The sequence below is a fragment of the Oryctolagus cuniculus genome, chromosome 9, assembly GCF_051225735.1.
Source record: "Oryctolagus cuniculus isolate XC-2025 breed Fujian yellow rabbit chromosome 9, ASM5122573v1, whole genome shotgun sequence".
NCBI classification, from domain to species: Eukaryota; Metazoa; Chordata; class Mammalia; order Lagomorpha; family Leporidae; genus Oryctolagus; species Oryctolagus cuniculus.
In genome coordinates this window covers 92596024-92611195 of record NC_142875.1, presented here as the reverse complement: position 1 = coordinate 92611195, position 15172 = coordinate 92596024, and the positions used below count along the sequence as shown (strand labels likewise).

Here is a 15172-nt window from a genome sequence, read left to right as displayed (position 1 = left end):
GAAGTCTCAGGTTAAGATGGGCTAGTGATCTGAACTCACGGACAAACGGGCAAGCTCATTGTTGATCACAGGACAAGAGGAAGCCAAAATCTTGAAGAAGGTGCATTCCTATCTTTGCGAGCCTGCCATGCACTAGGCATCGGGCTAGTCACTTCATACAAAACATCTCTTGGAACCCCACCCCATCCCAAATCATGAGAGTCATTTACAGGTGGAAAAAAAAAAAAAGAAGACTCGGAAACAGCTCCAAATCACCTCTTAGAAGAGCCGGATCCGAACCTTGAGGTCTGGTTTACGAGTCTGTGCCATTGAGGCTCTCCTTTTTACTTCCTGCCTGGGAAAGACACTGAAAGTGGTTTCAGCAGCTGGGGAACTGAAACCCTTTTGCTTATCAATATTTCTGAAATTAATACGCTGTGTGGGTTCTTGCCACGAACGTTTTAAGGATTTTATTCAGTGGTAGGATATAGTGAAGGCTGTGTCTAAGGGAGCAAGGAAAGTCTAGATCCATACCAAGCAGAGAGCAGGCCAGGAGCCACGGGCACCAAGCATTTGGTTATGAGCAGCTACAAGTAGCTTAGCAGGAGCAGCAAAGCGAAGGCAGAGAGAACATGGCCAACACAGGCCCTGAAGTTTCCCTTAGGGCAACAAGAAAACCAAAGGGCAATAAGGGCGAAGAAGGGAGGAAAAAGGGGGCAGGCCCACCCTGTTCCGGGCCTTTTATCCACTTCCCAAGGGGAGTGGTTATGCAGCCCAATGGGCATGTGGGCATACAGGTAAGGTCAGGTTGGGGCATGAGATCACACAAGGGCATGGTGAAGGCGTGGTCTTCCAGCTCACAGATCTAATGAATGTTATTCTATCTGCCTGCCTATGTCAGAACCAGTAAGGAATCTCCGACTGCAGTTCAATGTAGACAAGCCGGCTCCGAGAAAGGGAGCAAGAACTAAGGGCGGATCCAACCAAAAAGGTTCAAAGAACTTCCTGAAGTGGTCAAATTAGATTTAGCAGATAGTTGATTTTTAGTTTTTTTTTTTTATTTTTCCAAACTTTAAGGTGGCAGTGATGAAATGATTGGGACCCTTGGCACCTATCACTTTAGTCTTGCATTTCTGCATGTGCAAAGCTTCTAAGAGCTGGGAGCATTTCAGAAGCTGAACAAAAAAGGTTTTTAAATAAATTTACTCGGGAAAAGAATGGAGACCAAAGAATGGAGAGTCAAAGACCACAAAACAAGTCATATGCTTCAGGGATGCTCCTTATCACCAAGGAGCAAGCAGAACTGAGCTATTGTTCAAATCCTGCAGCAAAGGAAGACATCTGGCACCTGAAAATAGGGACGTGAGGTGGGTGCTGCTAAATCAGACTCCAATTCTTAGTCCCTGGCGAAATAACAGCTGCAATAAAACACTTTGTTGGAACCAAATTTAAATTCAATACTCATTTTCATTTTTAAAAAGATTGTTTGTTTGTTATTTATTTAAAAGGCAGAGTTACAGAGAGAGAGGTGGAGACAAGAGATGCTCAGTCTACCGATTAACTCCCCACACAGCCACAATTGCCAGGGTTGGCCCACACTGAAGCCAACAGTCAGTTTCTTCTGAGTCTCCCACGAGGCTGGCAGGAGCCCAAGCACATGAGCCATCTTCCACTGCTTTCCCAGGTGCATTAGCAGGGAGCTGGATCAGAAGTGGAGCATCTGGGACGCCAACCTAGGTCCACATAGGACGCAGGAGTCGCAGGCAGAGGCTTTATCCACTAAGCCCCAATGCCCCAAATTCAACGTTCTGCAAATAGTGATTGCCTGAAATAAAGGGAGTGGCTTTGTCTGAGAGTTGGAAAGAAAATCAAACAGAAGGCTAGGATAGGATATGAGTTAACAGAAATGAAAGAACAACCAAGACTCAGCATAGGAAGGAATGCACAAGAGAGATGGGAAAGGGATTGTTTTTAACATAATGTTTGCCAGTTTTGTAACTTGAAAAGAAGTTCTACATACCAGGGGATTCCAATTCAATCCCATCAAGGTGGCATGTACCAATGCCATCTCACTAGTCCCAGTGATCAATTTCTGTTCACAATTGATCATAATGATAGGACTAAGAACCAAAGGGATCACAGAAACAAGAATAGTGTCTGCAAATACTAGCTGATAGAATAAAAAAGGGAGAGAATGATCCAACATGCGAAGTGAGATACACAGCAGAGCCATAGAATAGCAGATGTCCTAAACAGCACTCTGGCCTCAGAATCAGCCCTTAAGGCATGTGGATCCGGCTGAAAAGCCCATGAGAGTATTTCAGACATGGAAAGCCAAGACACTCTGGGGAAAAAACAAAACAAAACAAAACAAAACACAACTAAATGAAAGATCTCCGTGAGATCCCAGTGGAAAGAACAGGTCACCAAAGAAGGCGGTACCTTTCTCTGAAGGGAGGAGAGAACTTCCACTTTGACCATGGCCTTGTCTAAATATGATCAGAGTCAGTGAACTCAGGGGGCTTCCATAGCCTTGGTAGCTCATGACAAGAGCCTAGGGTGATTCCTGATGCCATAAACAAGAGTGTCAATTTGTTAAGTCAACAACAGGAGTCACTGTGCACTTACTCCTCATGTAGGATCTTTGTCCTTAGTGTGCTGTACATTGAGATTTAATGCTATAACTGGTACTTAAACAGTATTTTTCACTTTATGTTTCTGTGTGGGAGCAAACTGTTGAAATCTTTACTTAATGTATGCTAAACTGATCTTCTTTATATAAAGAGAATCGAATATGAATCTAGATGTGAATTGGAAGGGGAGAGGGAGTGGGAAAGGGGAGGATTGCGGGTGGGAGGGACGTTATGGGGGGGAAGCCATTGTAATCCATAAGCTGTACTTTGGAAATTTATATTCATTAAATAAAAGTTAAAAAAAAAAAAAAGAAGTTCTAGAGATGATAGATGATAACAGTTGCACTACCCTGTGAGGAGTACTTAAGGCCATTGACCTGTATTGTCAAAATTGTTTAAAACGGTAGTGCTATGTATATTTTAAAAGGGTTGAAAAAGTTTGAAAAGTTTGCTTAACTGCTAAAGATAGACAAGTAGAACACACACACACACACACACACACACACCTTATTAAAAGATGAATACTTTATTAGAAGTTTGTTGAATTAGGTGATGTTAAGACTTGGCTTGTAGGCCAGCGCCGTGGCTCAATAGGCTAATCCTCTGCCTGCGGCGCCAGCACACCAGGTTCCGGTTGCTCCTCTTCCAGTACAGCTCTCTGCTGTGGCCCGGGAGGGCAATGGAGGATGGCCCAAGTGCTTGGACCCTGCACCCGCATGGGAGACCAGGAGAAGCACCTGGCTCCTGGCTTCGGATCAGCGATCAGCGCGGTGCGCCGGCTGCAGCGGCCATTGAGGGGTGGGTGAACCAACGGAAAAAGGAAGACCTGTCTCTCTCTCTCACTGTCCACTCCGCCTGTCAAAAAAAAAAAAAAGACTTGGCTGTGAACAGTATAGTTTAAGTAGCTTTCTGAATAGCATGATATAAATATTATTCTCTTAAGTAATTCTTGACAGGCTTGTGTAGTTGACTGCAAATTCAGTATTGTCAAATTTTTCTGTTTCATACCCAACAAATTTTTGTTCCATATGCAACCTCCTCTGGGATGGGGCTGTACTGTTGTTAATGATGATAGGAAAGGCAAATTAATTGATTACATTAACATCGTGAGAAGTGCTTATCACACCACCTCTCAGCGGCCACAGTGCCCGGATTCCACCTTAGCAGCCAAAGGATGACACACTTCCCAGACAATCGGGGGCACATTATTGTCTTAAATCGTAGAGAGCTTTTTGAGTTGTTTCCACATTTCCCAGTTAGCTGTTCCTCTCTGCCCCACCAGGCGCCCAACAACCGAAAATCGCGCCCCGCCCCCGCCCCCGCCCCCGCCTCCGCCTCCGCCTCCGCCTCCGCCTCCGGGACGCCGCGCAAGCCCTGAAGACCGAGCGAAAGACTGCCCGAATCTCGCGAGAACCGTGGGAACTTCCGCGTCTTCAGCCTGTGGGAGGAGGGCGGGGGCGGGGCGCTGAGCGGCGACGCTTCCGCAAAGATGGCGGCGGCTGCAGGGCGAAGCGCTCGGCTGGCGGCTTGGGGAGGGAGACTGCGGCGCGGGCTCGCTGCCAGCCGACAGGCCGTGCCGAGCCCCGGCGCACTGGCGGCGGCAGTGGCCGGGGTGGCCCTGGCAGGAGCAGGAGCGGCCTGGCATCATGGCCGCGTGAGTGTCGCGGCACGCGAGAGCAGCCTCACCGTGTTAGCACAGGTACGGGACGTTGCTCCTCCCGCCTCAGACGCCCCTTTGCGGGGAGGGGTCTGGAGCTTGCGCGGCCCCGACTCGACTGTGTTCCGAAGCCCGCTGGGGGCACCCAGCGGCGGGAGACCCCTGACAAGTGGGACTTGGTGGGGCTGCTCCTGCCGTGGCACGGGCTCCCGAGGCCCTTGGAGGCCTTGACAGGAGACCCAGCCTCGCCGGGGTAGAGCCGCAGGAGCTAAAACCACCCACTGGCGAAAAGCCCGCCGCCCAGGGTGCTGACGGGCGTGGGCGTGTCGGAGTCAGGATTTTCGTTGCCTCTGGCCTATCCCGCCCCAGTTAGTGAAATGGATAGATCTTCAGGTGGTGTGCAGTTATCTGTAGAAGCAACAGTTACACGACTTCTCGGTGTAGCGTGGTCAAGTCCAAATAGATGACTTATTTTTTTTTAGTCATGAAAATGTCAATCAAAAAAACTGATCGGTTGGTAATTTCCAGATTTTATTAGGAACTCGAACATTATTATGTGATTGTAAACCTTTATGCTTGAGTGGACCATAAATAAGCAAAAACAAATTCCTCCTGAAATCTCCATATTTTCAAGGTTAAGTTTCCTACTTTGGGATATTGCCATGTCAAACATTTGGAAATTTGAGGAAGAATGCTAATTTGAAGCTCTTGTAGGCATTTTAACAAGCTTTTATAAATGAATTTTTTTGAAAATTGAAAGGGGTGTTTTATTGTTTCTTTGGTAGATTTACATCATACCTTTCCAATGGAGAACTCTAGGAACATTTAGATACAACAGAAGAGGAAAGTAGATCTTGTGAGTTAAAAACAAGTACTAGAGAGTGATAGTTATTTGTGTTAAAATACTCTATAGATAATACGTACAATAGCTCTTGCCATTCTCCCTCTGTTTCTGATCACAGATGAAAATGTTTTAGAGCATTTTTGCTAATCTTGTGTGTCAATTCAATTTATAGTTCATCATTGGTTTCAGTTTTCCTTAATCCATCTTGTTAGAGCTCTTAGATTAATCTTCCCCTGAGTATCACTAGCCACACAATATACCCTTCCTCAGAATCAGTGAGTGCCTCATTCTGCATGGAATAAAATCCACATTTTTAAGCTTTCTCATCCAGGGAGTTTCATAGTCACACTCAGACACCTTCCAACCAAAATGATTCGCTGCTTGTCCCCAGAACATGGCTTAAATCCTCCCTCCTTAGCAGTTGTAGCTTCTGATTTCATTGCATCCATCTCCTTGTTTTTCTTGGCTCACTTCTAGCCTGCTGATGCTTTTATTTTCTGATGTGACGGAAGCACCTCACCAGTGTGGTGTCTTGGATTCTCTCCCCAACTCTCCCCACACATACACACAGTGTTTTAACTTTCAGTCTAGCCAGAGTAAAATAGAAACCATTTTATTATCGATTCTTTTATAACATTTTCTGACAACACATTTGCTTGGTCTGTTGTGGGAACAGTTTAACATAGTGGTTCTCGTCCTTTTAACGACCACGTGGATGCTGCCAGTCAGCAATGGTGGCTGAGTGCAAGGAGGATCTCCCTCTTCTGTGATTCTGACACATTTTGCTATTTCTCCACCACCAGCACTGCCTTGAAGGTCTCTGTGCATGTCTGAGAATTTCTGAGATATTCTGGAATTTTGGTTTGTGATGAATAGTTTTTCATCTCTCGATATTTTGTGCAATGCTATAATTATTTAATATTGCAAAATGATAAAATCTTCCTTATAAATCATAGTGATAGTGTCCTCCTTTTTCAGTCATCACAGTAAGTAGTTTTACCAGCAAGGATAATAAATTTCTGTTAACAGAATCCTATACTTTTTTTTGGTTCTTATTGTGCCAACAGCCTGGATTTGTGATGGGGAACAAAGGGAGAATTCCAGGTCATGAAACAGCAGATAAGTTAGAATGCCCCTTATTTCCTTCCATAGTTACTGAAATACTACCATATACCAGGCAACATGTAAGGAGTGAGGATCAGAGACATAGCTCATGTGCTTATGGTTTCATGGGGCAGGGCATTTTAATAGTCTAGTAAACGTAAAAGCAGAAAGCAGGTGCTGTGGAACATACTGGAATAGTACCTAGCAGTTTCCGGTTTGCTGAAGGAATGATACATCAACTAGCATCTAAAGGATGATTGGAAGTTTGCTCGGCAGAGAAGGGAAAGAATATTGCAGGCAAAAGGAATAGCTTTGCAGAGGTCATTTGACTCAGCAGAATGTCAGCTGCAAGAGTTGAAATGCAAATTTCGGTGTGAGTGGTGGCTGGGAATCAGATCATTAAGTCACCTCAAGCCACATGACAGGAATTTTTCTCGTGAGGACAGCAGAGAGCCACTGCAGGGGTTCTTAACCTTCATGGACCCTCACAAATCCAGGCATAGAATTTAGGGAGTCCATGAACCTAGAAAAAAAGATTACATTTTTGTTTTCATTGATTTGTAATCTATATTTTCTTCCATTAGTAGTATTGTAACTGGGTTACTGGCATTTATATAAATCTCAGATAGTTTCCCATTATAGTATTATTACAGATACCTCAAATAACACTTCTTTGAAATTACAGTACTTTTAAACCTGTCATCATATCAGATTATTTAAAGCATGAAGAAGTATATGTATTACTCCATTACAAATTTGGTTTGGCCTTTGGAAAGAATATTGAGATCTTAGGAAGAGAAATGAATTGAAAACTGGAGTTAGGGAGCTGTTGCTATAATTTAGCAGAGAGTTGATGATGGCTAAATTAGTAGAAAAATTCCAAAGACATTTAAAAGATACATTTTTAAAGAGTATGAATTGCAGAATTCCCAAGTAAAGTGTAACTGTATTGTTTAAGAAATTCATGGTGATTACAATTGCACAGGAAAAGGATGCTTTCTACAAAGAAATCCTTAGTGGAACTTGCTTTAGAGCATGCCATCATATCAATTAGTTCTGTATGAACTTCTTAAAACAGGTAAGAATATTTGAAAACTCTCCTAAGATTTTAGTATTGCTCCTCTTATAACGTACTGTATTTGATTAAAGCATTAATAAAATCAGAAATAATAGAGGGAAGGAAACAAAGAACAGTATTCTATTGTTTCAGTCCATTCTGCAGTAAAAGGATAGCTACTTCTTAACCTTAACATATCAAAAAGTATTAAAAAATTAGAAAAAGTTTTGTCAGGCAAGAAATAATATACTTGTAAACCAAAACTGATGTACGCAAATTTCTCTATCAGTAAATCCAGTATGTAAGATCAATTAAAAGTAAAGCTTTTCTGTGCCATTGGTATTATAAGTCATTAAAATAGAAAGGTCCAAAACTGAAAAAGAAGGAGGAAGAAGTGAAGCCAAAGTAAAATGAAGTATATAGTTCACAGTTGGCAACAGTGGTACTTGATTTGTTCTTACTAATTTTTAATTATATGAGTATTTCATTTATTCTCTAATTTTTTCTATTTTTGGCCTTTATATTAATGTTCTTCCACATTAAGTGTAATATTGGAGACTATAGGTTTCCCTGACTTCAAAATTAGTTTTTTGGTTTGCCTTTCAATGGAAAATTTATCTGCTACAGTTTAAAAAGTAAAGTTGTTTTATATAACCTAGTGAATAATACTGTATTGTTTTCTTCTAAGAAATTTAAATGTTATATAAATTCATTGATAGTCACCTCCCTTTGAAAGATTTATTTATGTTTGTATTTATAAAGACTTAAAACTCTTTGTTCTATTGTTATTTAGTTTGTTTGTTTGTTTGTTTTTTTCATGATACTTACCATTCTTTGAAGTTGTTTTATCTACTTGTCTTCCCCAAGTAGAATAGCCTCTTGCCTTTTTCATCTCTGTGTCTTTAGTGTTTGGAATAATTCCAGTCACATAGTTAAATGTAATAAATGTTTGACTAACCCAAATTGGATGGGTTCAAGTTCCAGCTCCACTTCTAATACCTGCTTCCTGCTAATGCCATCTTAGGAGGCAGCTGGCAATGGCTCAAGAACTTGGGTCCCTGCCACCACTTGGGAGATCCAGATGGAGTTCCCAGCTTCCAGCTCTCTGCTGGCCCAGCCCCAGCTGTTGCGGGCATTTGGGCAGTAAACTAGCAAATGGAAGATCTCTGTCAGTCCCTCTCTCTTTCAAATAAATAAAAAAATTTTTTTAGAAATTCAGTAATTCAAAGAGAGAAATTGAATACAGTTATGCATTGCTTAACAGTGGGAATATATTCAGAATTGCATTATTAGGTGTTTTTCTCATTGTGTAAACATCACAGAGTGTACTTACACAAACCTAGATGACCTAGCCTACTATACAGGTAGGCCACATGGTATAGCCTATTGTTCCTCCAAATGTGTACTGCATGTTACACAATGTTAGATATTTGGTTATATAAATATAGAAAAGATAGAGTAAAAATACAGTATGAAAGCTAAAAAGTGGTAAACTTACATATGGCTCTTTCTGAGAATGGAACTTGTAGGACAAAAGGTTGTTGTGGGTGAATCAGTGAGTGAGTGAATATGAAGGCCTAGGACATTACTGCATGCTACTAGAGTCTGTAAGTAATGTACACTTAGACTACTCCAGATTTATTTTAAAAATTTATTTTTCTTGGGAACAGACATTTAGCCTAATCATTAAGATGTGGTTAAGATATCCGTATCTCATATCAGGGTGCTTGGGTTCAATACCTGCCACTGGTTCCTTATTGCAGCATCCTGCTAATGCGGAAACTGGGAAGCAGCAGTGATGACTCAAGTGTTTAGGTTCCTACCACCCATGTGGCAGACCTAGATTGAGATCCCTGCTTATTGCAAGGCATTTGGGGAATGAGGCAATAGATGGGAGCACACTCTCACTCAGTCTCTTCTTCTCTCTTTCTCTTTTTGTTTTTCTCTGCAGCCAAATAAACATTTTTAAAAGTTTTTTCTTTAATAATTAATTTACTGTAACTTTCTTGGTATATAAAATTATTTCAACTTTTTAAATCTTTTGTGATAACATTCAGCTTAAAACACAAACACATTGGATAGCTGTATATTTTCTTCCTTTATATACCTATTTTCTTAGCTTTTTTCTATTTTTAATTTTTTATCTTATTTTTACTTCTTTTTACTTATTTTTAACTTTTATTTAATGAATATAAATTTCCAAAGTACAGAATATTGATTACAATGGCTTCCCCCCCATAACGTCCCTCCAACCCACTACCCTCCCCTTATCCACTCCCTCTCCCCTTCCATTCACATCAAGATTCATTTTCGATTCTCTTTATATACAGAAGATCAGTTTAGCATACATTAAGTAAAGATTTCAACAGTTTGCTCCCACACAGAAACATAAAGTGAAAAATACTGTTTGAGTACTAGTTATAGCATTAAATCTCAATGTACAGCAAAATAAACTGTTTTTTGTTAAAAGCTAAGATACAGACACATACATTAGCATAGACCTACACACGCTCAGGATCATCACTGTCTTCCAACTCCACATCTGGGAATTCTTCAGAAGCAATACCATGTTTGGAGCTGTCATCTCCTATAATAACAATGGCTCCTTCCATCCATTTCTTCCAGGTTTCCCAATTTGTTAGTATACAGCTGTTTATTTCTTTGCTGTCTGTTGTTACATTTCCTTTTTCATCTCTAATTTTTTTTCTAAAAATCAGCTTTTCGTTTCACTGACATTTTAAATTTTTTGTTTCAATTTTATTTCTTCTCTAATTTTAATTATTTCTTTTCTCCTAGTTTTGGGTTTCATTTGCTGTTGTTTTTCTAGGTCTTTGAAATGCATTGATAGCTCATTAATTTGGTACATTTCCAGTTTTTTTGATGTAGGCACCCAAGTTGGGTGTGTAAATCTCCTTTTTTTTTTTTTTTAAATCAGAGGGGAGGTTGGTTCTACTCTGTTGGCATCTTCTCATACTCACCTTCTCTCAAAGGAGACCAATGCCTGGGTGTGAGCCCCAGTGGGTACAGTTTTTATCTGTGCTGCCCCAGGAACCACACAAAGGATCTTCGCCACCCGTGGTGTGAACTCAGATCCTGCAGTAGTGACCTTCATAGGGAATCATGAAGCCCCGAGCATGTTGAGCCACCTACAGTGACTGCCCAGAGTGCCAGCCATACCTGTGCCCTCGTACACAGCCACAGTATTTGTACAGACCCAGCACACAAGACTCCCACAGACACGAGCACCCAGCCTCCTGTCAATTCTCCCAGCCAGACTCAGGCATCGCCTCTCAGCTGGTTGCTGGTTCCACGGACATGAGCTGGCACAGCTGTTATGTATGTCCAAAATGGCACCCATCCTCTCTCAGCTAGTTACTGGATGCTGGTTTCAGCTGGTTTGGGATAAAGGAACATAGCCCTCCCCCTTTTTTCCCTCTTGTTTGGCAGGTACACTGCCCCCCACAGGGCTCCAAGCTGGGCCCACACCAGGCTTTTGCCAGAGGCTTGGGGTGCTGCAGTCTGGTCTTACCTCACTCCAGATCTGGTGCTGAAGCTTTCAGCTGCTGGGGTACCAAGCTGTGAATGTCCACGTCCTCCATGTAGGTCCACAGTGTCCTTCCAGTTTGTGTGGAATTTCCTCTGACATTTTCTCCCTAACCCTTCCCTGAGATTGCTCTCTATCCACTTTGGTTTTTAAATGTCCTCCCGTAGACTAGAGCAGTAAGCTCGCTCTCTGTGCTTCCATCTTGAACTTATAACTTGGTTTTCTTAATATCAAAGATACCTCTTCCATTGTAACAGGAGTGAGAGCAGAAAGTGTAGTTAATCTTAGAAGCTGGGTATAGACTAATTCTACACATTTTATTCTACCAAAGCACAGGGGGTAGGGTGGAAGGGAAGAAAAAAGGCAACAAACCTAATTGTGAACTGCTTCAGAAATAAGGAGATAAATTCAGGGAACTGTGAACTGTGAGATGTGGACCACGTTAGAAGGATCTGTAACAAATGTTACTGGAGTGAATAACCGTAGAATTGAGGGAGAGAGAATAACTTTACAGAGGTCATGGGAGATTAAGATGGCAAAGTACGGAGGGAGCTTACTGCTCAAATCTAGAAGATAGTTTAAGAAAAGTGCCGTGGCTCACTAGGCTAATCCTCCGCCTTGCGGCGTCGGCACACCAGGTTCTAGTCCTGGTCAGGGCGCCGGATTCTGTCCTGGTTGCCCCTCTTCCAGGCCAGGGAGTGCAGTGAAGGATGGCCCAAGTCCTTGGGCCCTACCCCATGGGAAACCAGGAGAAGCACCTGGCTCCTGCCATCGGATCAGCGTGGTGCACCGGCCACAGCGCGCCGGCCGTGGCGGCCATTGGAGGGTGAACCAATGGCAAAGGAAGACCTTTCTCTCTGTCTCTCTCTCTCTCTCACTGTCCACTCTGTCAAAAAAAAAAAAAAAAGTGGAGAGAGTACAGTCTCGGGGAAGGGTTAAGAAGAAAATGGCAGAGGAAACTCTGTACAAATTAGAGGGGCATAGTGAACCTATATAAAGGGCATGAATGTCCACAACTCAGGACCCCAGCAACTGAGAGCCTCCGCGCTAGTGTTGGAGAGTGAGATGAGACCAGACTGTAGCAGCCCAAGCCACTGGCAAAAAGCTGCAGGAACAGCCTAGAGGGAATCCGGCTTGGAGCACTATGAGGGATAGTGTACCTGCCAAATTGGAAGGGGAAAAAAAAAAGGAGGGGCATGTTTCTGTCTCCCTGATGACCCTGCAATGGCATCCTGTAACAAACCCATAGAAAGCGGACACCATTTTGGACATACGTAACAACTACACACCAACTCATGTCTGCACCCAGCAACCAGCCAAGTGGAGACAACTGAGTCTGGTGGGGAAAACTGACAGGGGACTGTGTGCTCAAGACTGGGAAAAAAAAAAAAAAAAAAAAAAAAAAAGGTTGTGTGGGAGGGCTCACGGTGTGGCTAGGACTTTGGGCAATCACTGAGAGGCTCCACATGCTCAGGGCTGCCTGGTTACCTGGTGAGGGACATTGCTGGGGAATCTGAGCTTACACTGAGGACTGCATAGATCTTTTGTGTTGTCCCTTAGGCAGAGTGGACGAATATTATACCCACCAGGGTTAGCGCTCAGGCACTGGTCTGCTTTGAGGATAGGAGCTCAGCTGAGCATAATAAACCTCCCCTATAATAATAATTTAAAAAAAGATTTACCACGCCAAACCTGGGTGTGTCACCTTGGGCACACCATTAACCCTGGAAAACTGAACAGAGCTTTGTGGCCACACCTACTACAAGCATTTAGATATTCACTGAAAGCAGACATTCCACTTATCTACAGAGTCATAGCACAAAGATAAAAGCTGCCATAGCAAAAAACAAAGAAGAAACCAAGGAGTATCTCCACAAATGCCGAACAACAAACACACCAACTCAATAAACAAGAATAAGGAAGACAACGTAATGCCCCCAAAAGAACACAACACTTCAATACAAAATCCATAGATGAAATGAAAAAAAATTTCTCCCACAAAATTGAGATGTTAAAGAGAAAGCAAAATGAAATCTTGGAAATGAAGAATTCAATAGAACAAATAAAAATGCAGTGGAGAGCCTTAACAACAAAATCAGTGAAGCAGAAGAAAGAATATCTGACTAGAAGGTAAAGCACAGGAAATTATACAATCAGACCAAACTCAAGAAGAAATTAGAAAATTAAAAATCACTATTGGAAATCTACAGGATATTATCAAACAACCCAACATATAGGTTCTAGGAGTTCCTGAAGGTGTGCATGGAGAGAAAGGATTAGAAGGCCTTTTTAGTGAAATAATAACAGAAAACTTCTAATTTGTAGAAAGAAAGAGACATCCAAGTACAGAAAGCACATACAACTCCTAATAGACATGACCAGAAAAGATCTTCACCATGACACATTGTAATCAAATTCACTACAGTAAAACATAAAGATTTTAAAATGTGCATGAGAGAAATGCCTGATTACTTTCAGAGAATCTCCAATTATTCTCACAGTGGACTTCGCATCAGAAACCCTACAGGCTAGGAAAGAATGGCGAGATATATTCCAAGTCTTAAGAGAAAAAAAAATGTTCAGCATGGAGTACTGTACTCAGCAAAGCTCTCATTCATGAGCGAAGGTGAAATAAACACCTTCCATAACAAACAGAAATTTAAAGAATTTGTCACCACCTGTCCAGCCCTGCATAATACGTTTAAGGATGTGCTGCACACAGAAATATGGTCATCACTCTGAAAGAAGGTAAAGGAAGAAAATCTCCCAGTAAAAGTACAAAGGAAATCCAAAGTAAAAATGGGAATATTTTTGGAAAAATGGCAAGGCAAAGTCATTACTTATCAACGCTCCAGTTAAAAGATACAGACTAGCAAAATGGAATGAAAAACAAAATCCATCTGTTTTCTGCCTACAGGAACATATCTCACCAGCAAAGTTGTATGCACACTGAAAGTGAAAGGATGGAAACAGATATTCTATGATAACAGAAACCAAAAAAAGAGCTGCTATATCCATCCTAATATCAGACAAAATAGACTTTAACACAGAAACTGTTAAAAGAGACAACTAAGGGCACTCTAATTCTTCTCAAGTTATTCAAAACAATTGAAAGGGAGGGAATCCTCCCAAAATCTTTCTATGAAGCCAGCATCACCTTAATTCCTAAACCTGAAAAAGATGTAACATAGAAGGAGAACTCTAGACCATTCTCTCTGATGAACATAGGTGCACAAACCCTCTTCTAGCCAGTCAAATCCAACAGCACATCACAAAGATCATCCACTCAGACCAGCTGGGATGTATCCCTGGTATGGAAGGATTGTTCAACATTTGCAAATCAATCAATGTTAGCCTTCATGTTAACAAATTGAAGAACAAAAACCATATGATTATTTCAGTAGATGCAGAGGAAGCATTTGATAAAATGCAACACCCATTTATGATGAAAACTAAACAAATTGGGTTTAGAAGGACTATTACTCAACACAATCAAGGCAATTCATGATAAACCTCTGCCAGCATCCTATTGAATGGGGAAAATTTGGAAGCATTCCTACGGAAATTCAGTACCAGACAAGGATACCTACTCTCACCATTGCTGTTCAGTATAGTCCAGGAAGTTTTAGCCAGAACCACTAGGCAAGAAAAAGAAAGGATACAAATTGGGAAGGAGGATATCAAACTATCCCTATGTGCAGATGATATGATGCTTTATATAGAGTATCCAAAAGACTCCACCAAGAGAATATTGGAACTCATAGAAGAGCTTGGTAAAATAGCAGGATATCAAATACACAAAAATCAACAGCCTTTGCATACATACACAATGCCAAGGCTGAGAATGAACTTCTAAGATCAATTCCATTTACAATAGCTACAAAAAAATTCAAATAGCTTGGAATAAATCTAACCAAGGATGTCAAGGATCTCTGATGAGAATTACAAAACATTAAAGAAAGAAATAGAAGATTAAAAAATGGAAAAATATTCCATGTTCATGGATTGGAAGAATGAATATCCTGAAAATGTCTACTACCAAAAGCAGTTTACAGATTCAATGTGATACTAATCAAAATATAAAAGATACTCTTCTCAGATCTAGAAAAAATGATGCTGAAATTCATATGGAGGCACAGGAGACCCTGCATAACTAAAGCAGTCTTATACAACAGAAAAAAAGCTGGAGGCCTCACAGTACTAAATTTCAAGACATACTACAAGACAGTTATAATCAGAACAGCCAAGAACTGCTACAGAAACAGAGGGATAGACGTGGAACAAAATAGAATTGCCAGAAAATCAGTCCAAGCATCTACAACTAACTTATATTTGACCAAGAAGCTAAAATCAA

General features: G+C 41.5%; 1 protein-coding gene across 1 annotated transcript in view; it reads left to right on the top strand.

Moving 5' to 3' along the window:
* Positions 1-4079: 4079 nt before the first annotated feature.
* MICU2 (mitochondrial calcium uptake 2) overlaps positions 4080-15172 on the top strand; it is a 158608-nt gene continuing 147515 nt past the window's right edge. Inside the window, exon 1 of the mRNA XM_070049155.2 lies at positions 4080-4311. Coding sequence (XP_069905256.1) covers positions 4102-4311 — 210 coding nt within the window. The 5' untranslated portion in view covers positions 4080-4101. The remainder of the gene's footprint in view (positions 4312-15172) is intronic.